This window comes from Podarcis filfolensis, assembly GCF_964270895.1.
Source record: "Podarcis filfolensis genome assembly, chromosome: 1".
In the NCBI taxonomy this organism is placed as follows: domain Eukaryota; kingdom Metazoa; phylum Chordata; class Lepidosauria; order Squamata; family Lacertidae; genus Podarcis; species Podarcis filfolensis.
The window spans coordinates 126,253,993-126,261,658 of NC_139604.1; the positions used below are offsets into that span (position 1 = coordinate 126,253,993).

At 47.6% G+C, this 7,666-nt stretch overlaps 1 protein-coding gene across 5 annotated transcripts in view; it reads right to left on the reverse strand.

Moving 5' to 3' along the window:
• Nucleotides 1-4,821, reverse strand: part of LOC310764323 (uncharacterized protein) — a 41,543-nt gene extending 36,722 nt beyond the window's left edge. The window contains exon 1 of one of the 5 annotated variants that reach the window (XM_083617959.1): nt 2,546-4,754. In XM_083617959.1, the coding sequence (XP_083474085.1) occupies nt 2,546-3,724 (1,179 nt within the window). In that variant the 5' untranslated portion in view covers nt 3,725-4,754. Of the gene's footprint in view, nt 1-2,540 lie in introns of all 5 variants that reach the window. The other 4 variants (XM_083617960.1, XM_083617963.1, XM_083617962.1 and 1 more) reach the window with 4 other exon arrangements.
• Nucleotides 4,822-7,666: the final 2,845 nt, after the last annotated feature.

Here is a 7,666-nt window from a genome sequence, read left to right on the forward strand (position 1 = left end):
TGGGGATGACAAAATGCTCCCTGTTGAGAATTCCATTCCACCTTAAGGAACAGACATGGGATTGTTACGTGTCACATGTCTGTTTACATTCCAGCACAGTATGCTGGGAACTTCCGTTGAGTGTATAGCTTTTGCTTTTAGCCGTTCTCTATGAGATGACATGAGAGAGAGACGACATGTTTCTTTGTCCTGATTTATGATTAATAAATCTGTAGTTGTAGTATGCTTCCACAAGCCTCACGCCTATTTTGTGTGCGCAGTTCGATCTGCTGATAGTGTGCCCTGGCTCAGAAGCCCGGGTTGCTGATTTACATCGGAGCAGAGATGATAGTCTTTGCACCGGGCCATTGGAAGGAGACAGCCCAGCCAGGGCTAGCCAGCTGGCCTCCTGGCCCTCTGCATGTCGGTATCTTGGCAAAGAGATGCTTTGGGCAAACCTGGAGACCCAGCCATTCCATGCCACAGCGCTTTCTGCAAGGCTTCTCCCTCTGCCCCCAACGGCAGACTAAGGATAAATGTGATTTATCAGATAAAGGCCCCAGAGAACACGGCAAGCAAGGAACTCCCAGGGGCCTGGCAGTGCCACCACAAAAGCCATGGGTCCTGCAGGGCTGCTGTCTTTGGCACACTGGCAGCGCTTCCCATTTTGCACGGCCTCTGTTCACCTGCCTGCCACCTGCACAGGGATCCCACGCTTACGTTCTTTCATCACGTGCCCGTTGAGAACAGCCCTGCCAACTCCACTCTCGAAAAATGTTGCGACACTGCTGCTGCAGGCACTCTCGGTCTTATTCATGCAATCATAGAATCATAGAATCATAGAGTTGGAAGAGACCACAAGAGCCATCGAGTCCAACCCCCTGCCAAGCAGGAAACACCATCAGAGCACTCCTGACATATGGTTGTCAAGCCTCTGCTTAAAGACCTCCAAAGAAGGAGACTCCACCACACTCCTTGGCAGCAAATTCCACTGTCGAACAGCTCTTACTGTCAGGAAGTTCTTCCTAATGTTTAGGTGGAATCTTCTTTCTTGTAGTTTGGATCCATTGCTCCGTGTCCGCTTCTCTGGAGCAGCAGAAAACAACCTTTCTCCCTCCTCTATGTGACATCCTTTTATATATTTGAACATGGCTATCATATCACCCCTTAACCTCCTCTTCTCCAGGCTAAACATGCCCAGCTCCCTTAGCCGTTCCTCATAAGGCATCATTTCCAGGCCTTTGACCATTTTGGTTGCCCTCCTCTGGACACGTTCCAGTTTGTCAGTGTCCTTCTTGAACTGTGGTGCCCAGAACTGGACACAGTACTCCAGGTGAGGTCTGACCAGAGCAGAATAGAGTGGCACTATTACTTCCCTTGATCTAGATGCTATACTCCTATTGATGCAGCCCAGAATTGCATTGACCTTTTTAGCTGCCGCGTCACACTGTTGGCTCATGTCAAGTTTGTGGTCAACCAAGACTCCTAGATCCTTTTCACATGTACTGCTCTCAAGCCAGGTGTCAGCCATCTTGTATTTGTGCCTCTCATTTTTTTTGCCCAAGTGCAATACTTTACATTTCTCCCTGTTAAAATTCATCTTGTTTGTTTTGGCCCAGTTCTCTAATCTGTCAAGGTTGTTTTGAAGTGTGAGCCTGTCCTCTGGGGTGTTAGCCACCCCTCCCAGTTTGGTGTCATCTGCAAATTTGATCAGGATGCCCTTGAGTCCATCACCCAAGTCGTTGATAAAGATGTTGAATAAGACCGGGCCCAAGACAGAACCCTGTGGCACCCCACTAGTCACTCTTCTCCAGGATGAAGAGGAACCATTGATGAGCACCCTTTGGGTTCGGTCAGTCAGCCAGTTACAAATCCACTGAGTGGTAGCATAGTCAAGACCGCATTTTACCAGCTTCTTTACAAGAATATCATGGGGCACCTTGTCAAATGCCTTGCTGAAATCAAGGTAGGCTACATCCACTGCGTTCCCTTCATCTACCAGGCTTGTAATTCTGTCAAAAAACGAGATCAGGTTAGTCTGACATGACTTATTTTTCAGAAAGCCATGCTGACTATTGGTGATCACAGCATTCCTTTCTAGGTGCTCACAGACTGTTTGCTTAATGATCTGCTCCAGAATCTTCCCTGGTATTGATGTCAGACTGACTGGGCGGTAATTATTTGGGTCCTCTCTTTTCCCCCTTTTGAAAATAGGGACAACATTTGCCCTCCTCCAGTCTGCCGGGACTTCGCCTGTTCTCCAGGAATTCTCAAAGATGACTGCCAGTGGTTCTGAGATCACATCTGCCAGTTCTTTTAATACTCTTGGATGTAGTTCATCTGGCCCTGGAGACTTGAATACAACTAGACTAGCCAAGTATTCTTGTACTATCTCCTTAGTTATTCTGGGCTGTGTTTCCTCTGCTGAATCATTTGCTCCAAATTCTTCAGGTCGGGCATTGTTTTCTTTATCGGAGAAGACTGAGGCAAAGAAGGCATTGAGGAGTTCAGCCCTTTCTGTGTCCCCTGTTTGCATTTCACTATCTTCTCCTCTGAGTGACCCCACTGTTTCTTTGTTCTTCCTTTTGCTACGAACATACCCATAAAAGCCTTTTTTGTTGCTTTTAACCTCTCTAGCAAGCCTGAGTTCATCCTGTGCTTTAGCTTTTCTGACTTTGTGTCTACACGTTCTGGCTATTTGTTTGAATTCCTCTTTGGTGGTTTCCCCCCTTTTCCATTTTTTGTACACATCCTTTTTTAATCTTAACTCAGTTAAAAGTTCTTTAGATAGCCACCCTGGCTTCTTTAGGCACCTTCCATGTTTCCGTCTCATTGGTATTGCCTGAAGTTGTGCTTTTACTATCTCCCTCTTAACAAACTCCCAGCCATCATGAACTCCCTTTCCTTTTAGTATTACTGTCCATGGGATCTCACCCAGCACTTCCCTAAGTTTTATGAAGTCGGCTTTCTTAAAGTCAAGAAATTGAGTCCTAGTATGCTTGGCTGCTCCTTTCCGCTGTATAGTAAACTTCAGAAGAGCATGATCACTCGCGCCTAATGATCCTTCCACTTCTACCCCACTAACCAGGTCATCCACATTGGTTAGGACCAGATCTAAAATGGCTGTTCCTCTTGTTGCTTCTCCCACTTTCTGGACAATGAAGTTGTCTGCAAGGCCAGTGAGGAATCTGTTTGACCTTATGCTCTTGGCTGAGTTTGACATCCAACAAATATCCGGGTAATTGAAGTCCCCCATTACTACTATCTCCCTTCCTTTTGCATGCTTGGCCATCTGTTCCAGGAAGGCATCATCTATGTCCTCCGTTTGGCTTGGGGATCTATAGTAAACTCCCACAATGAGGTCACTGTTATTCTTCTCTCCCTTAATTTTGACCCAAATGCTCTCACTTTGGCTTTGAGGTTCTAAATCTTGGATCTCTTCACAGGTATACACATCCCTGACATATAACGCCACTCCTCCTCCTTTCTTGTCTGGTCTGTTTCTCTGAAATAGATTGTATCCCTCCATTATTACATTCCAATCGTGGGACTTATCCCACCAGGTTTCAGTGATGCCTATTATGTCATATTTAGTTTGCTGTACCAAGAGCTCAAGCTCATCTTGTTTATTTCCCATGCTTTGCGCATTAGTGTACAGACATTGAAGTCCATTAATCATTCCCCCGTGTCTCTTATTTAAGGATTTTTTCCTCCCACCACTAGGTCTGCGTGCTGTTTGCTCCATTTGGTCTATGACATTTGGATGATCATCTTCATCAATTGATAGACTCCTACCTTCAGGAGCACTGTCTCCCTCCCCCACATTAGTCAGTTTAAAGCCCTCCTGATGAGGTTTCTGAGATTTTTGGCAAAAACATTCCTCCCAACCGTTGTGAGGTGCAGCCCATCGCTTGCCAGAAGTCCATCTTCAAGAAACTGCAGTCCGTGATCTAAGAATCCAAACCGTTCCTGTTTACACCATTTGCGAAGCCAGTTGTTCACTTCCACTATTTTTGCCTCTCTCCCTGGGCCACGTCGTTCAACTGGGAGGACAGATGAGATGACAATTTGTGCATTTAATTGCTTTAATTTCCTGCCCAGAGCCTCGTAATCTCTTTTGATCTTCTGGAGGCTATTGCTTGCAGTGTCATTGATTCCCACATGAACCAAGAGGAAGGGGTATTTGTCAGTGGGTTTTATGATTCCTTGCAGTCGTTCAGTTACATCTTGGATCTTAGCCCCGGGGAGACAGCACACTTCCCGAGACATCTTGTCAGGCCCACAGATCACTGCTTCTGTTCCCCTCAGTAGGGAATCCCCTATCACCACTACACGCCTCCTCTTAGGTCTGGTTGGGGTTCTTCCGTGAGCTGTCCGTTCCAAGGTCGCCTGCACATTCCCTGAGGACTGACTTTGCTGCTCGTCTTCATATACCTGATCGACTGTAATGAGGGAGAGATCCTCAAATGGAGTCTGCTCTTCGTCTTCCATGCTAGGGGAGAGGACCTCAAAGCGATTGTGTATTTCTAAACAATCAGAGCGAACCCTGGGCCTCCTACTTCTTTGAGTCACGTTTCTCCATATATCTGGCTCCTGTGTTGGTGTACTAGCCTCCTTCTCAGGGGAGTCCCCTGTCTCCTCCTTGGTGGAGACGGTGTGCTCTGTTGCTTCCAAGAAGAGCTCCAGCTCTCTAATTCTTTGGAGCTTAGCTACACGTTCCTCCAGTTGCTGGACTTTGTCTTTTAAGAGGGCAATCAACATGCAATTGCTGCAGGTAAAGCTGCCTGCAACCTTTGGCAAGATGGCAAACATTGCGCAGGATCCGCAGGCGACTGCGGCTGTTCCCTCACCCTCCATCTTGAGAATGTGTCGTTGGGGGTGACTACAGCGGTCCTCCATCATAAAAAGCGTGAAGACAGGACAAATAAATCCCCCCCCAAAAAACCTAGGTCTCCCCCAACAAACGTTTGAGACTAGCCCCTCTAAATCTAAAAGACGGATCAAACTCCTCCCACAGCTAATCACCTGCCTCAACAGAAACCCTGCCCCCTCTGACCTTTGCACAGGGAGAGCAGCTAATCCAATGAGCCTGTGGTTTGCTGTTGCTTAAGTCACGCAAGGTGGATGGCAGTGGAGGACTTTCTTATCTGAAAGCGAAAAGTCTTAACCTGCAGGGGCAGGTCCAGAGGTTTGGGGTTGTTTTTTTTTTTAGCAGGAACTCGGGGAACTGAGTTCCCATAGCTTTTAAAAATTACCGTATTTTTCGCTCCATAAGGCGCATCTGACCATAAGGCGCACCTAGTTTTTAGAGGGGGAAATCAAGAGGGGGGGAATTATTTCCCGCCCCCAGCGTGTCCGCTGCTCCCAGAGCTTCTCGGGGCTGGCAGGGGAAGCCCAGGTCCCCCCCCCAGCCCCGTCAAGCTCTGGAAGTATTCCCCACCTCCCACAAAAGCCCACAGGAGCCGCACACCCTTTAAGGAGCGCACAGCTCCTGTGGGTTTTCCTACGAGGAGGGAGAAGGGACTGACTGGCCGCGTCAGTCCCTTCTCCCTCGTGGGGAAAAGCCCGCAAGAGCCACGCGGAGCTTGTGTGCGGCTCTTGGGGGCTTTTCCTGCCTGCCTCCCCCCTGCGTTCGCTCCATAAGACGCACACACATTTTCCCTTACTTTTTAGGAGGGAAAAGTGCGTCTTATGGAGCGAAAAATACGGTAAATGATTGTTTTTTGCTTTTGGTCCAGGGGTGCCTTAGCCAAATATGCACCTGTATCTGTAATCAATGAAGTTGTGGCCATTTCTAATCCAGATCATTCTCTGCTTGAGTTTATTAATCACATTTTACATTCAGCCATGCCGGTTGACACAGCGACTGGGCCTGCAACGAACAAACAAAATTTGCGGTGAGTTCCTCCACTCACATTTTTCACCCAGAAAAAAGCACTGGGCAGATCCCAGAGGAATCGTTCACACCCCACATTTCACGTGGGCGGGGTAATATATATTTAGAGGGGTGAGGTCATAGCTGTCAACGTTCCCCTTTTTTAAGGGAAATTCCCTTATTCCGAATAGGATTCCTTGCAAGAAAAGGGAAAAGTTGACAGCTATGGGTGGGGTACACTACTTGGTTATGCCTGTGGGGATGTCTCAGTTGCACGGAAGGCAGAACAATAAAATCAGAGCATAAGACAAGATGGCTGTGGGGAACCAGCAAGCAGGATTCGAACGCAAGAGCCCTCTCTCCTCCTGTGGCTTCCAGCGACTGGATTAGGAAAGAGGTTCATGAGGAAATAAAAACTATTCAAATTAACCCCACAATTTACATACATCAGAAGTTCCCAGGATGGTTTACAAACATTAAAAACACGTTACAGAGCACCAATGATGAAAAGCATAATAAAAAGCATACTGGCAGACAGCCAAATAATAAAATCGTCATCATAATAACAGTCCTCTCCCCCACACTTTCACAGACCATAGATTATTTAATAGCCTGGGTAAAGGAGGAATGTTTTTGCCTGGTGCCTAAAGATGTGTAATGATGGCGCCAAGCGAGCTTCTCTGGGGAGAGCCTTCCACAACTGGGGAGCCACCACAGAAAAGGCCCTGTTCTCGGGTTGCCACCCTCAAAACCTCTCTGGGATGGGGGGGGGGCATAAAGAAGGGCCTCGGATAACAAGTGCAGGGTCCAGGTCAGTTTGTATGGGGAGAGGCAGTCCTTAAGGTATTGAGGTCCTGAGCCCTGTAAGGCTTTCTAGGTCAACATCAGCACTTTGAATTAGGCCCAGAAACTAATTGGTAGCCAGTGCAGTTGTGCCAGGATTGGTGTTCTATGCTCAAACCGTCTTATTCTGGTGAGCAATTTGTCCATTGCATTTTGCACCAAGCTGAAGTTTCTGAACTGTCCTCAGAGACAGCCCCCCCCGTATAATGTGTTGCAGTAATCTGACTCCATCAACGGTGTCTCCGAAAATTTTTACACATCACCTGGGAAGACAGGTGAACTAATGCCAGTGTACTGGAAGAAGCAAAGATCACCCGTGTTGAAGCAATGATTCTTCAACATCAACTTTGTTGGACTGGCCATGTTGTGCGGATGCCTGATGATCGTCTTCCAAAGCAACTACTCTATTCCGAACTTAAAAATGGAAAGCGTAATGCTGGTGGTCAACAAAAGAGGTTTGAAGACTCTCTCAAGGCAAGTATAACAAAATGTAGCATAAACACTGACAACTGGGAACCACTGGCCTGCAAGCGCTCCAGTTGGAGAACAACCTTTACCAAAGGTGTCATGGGCTTTGAAGACGCTCAAACTCAGGATAAAAGAGAGAAACGTGCTAAGAGGAAGGCACATTTCGCAAACCCTCACCATGATCAACTTCCACCTGGAAACCTATGTCCCTACTGTGGAAGGACATGTGGATCCAAAATTGGCCTCCAGTCGCTTACGGACTCATTGTTAAGACCTGTTCATGGAAGACAATCCTACTTGGCTATGAGGCACTCTGCACCACCGAGGCTACCTGGACCTCAAGTGACAGAAGTGGACCCAGGAGCAGCCCCTGTTCCTTAAGAGGGAGTGTAAGCCTTCCCCCGCCCCAGCAGTGCCTCCCTTAGCTGGTTTGAGCTCCTGCTTTTTGGCTCCCATCCAGTCCATTACTGAGGAAAGACACCAGTCCAGCACTTCCACCGC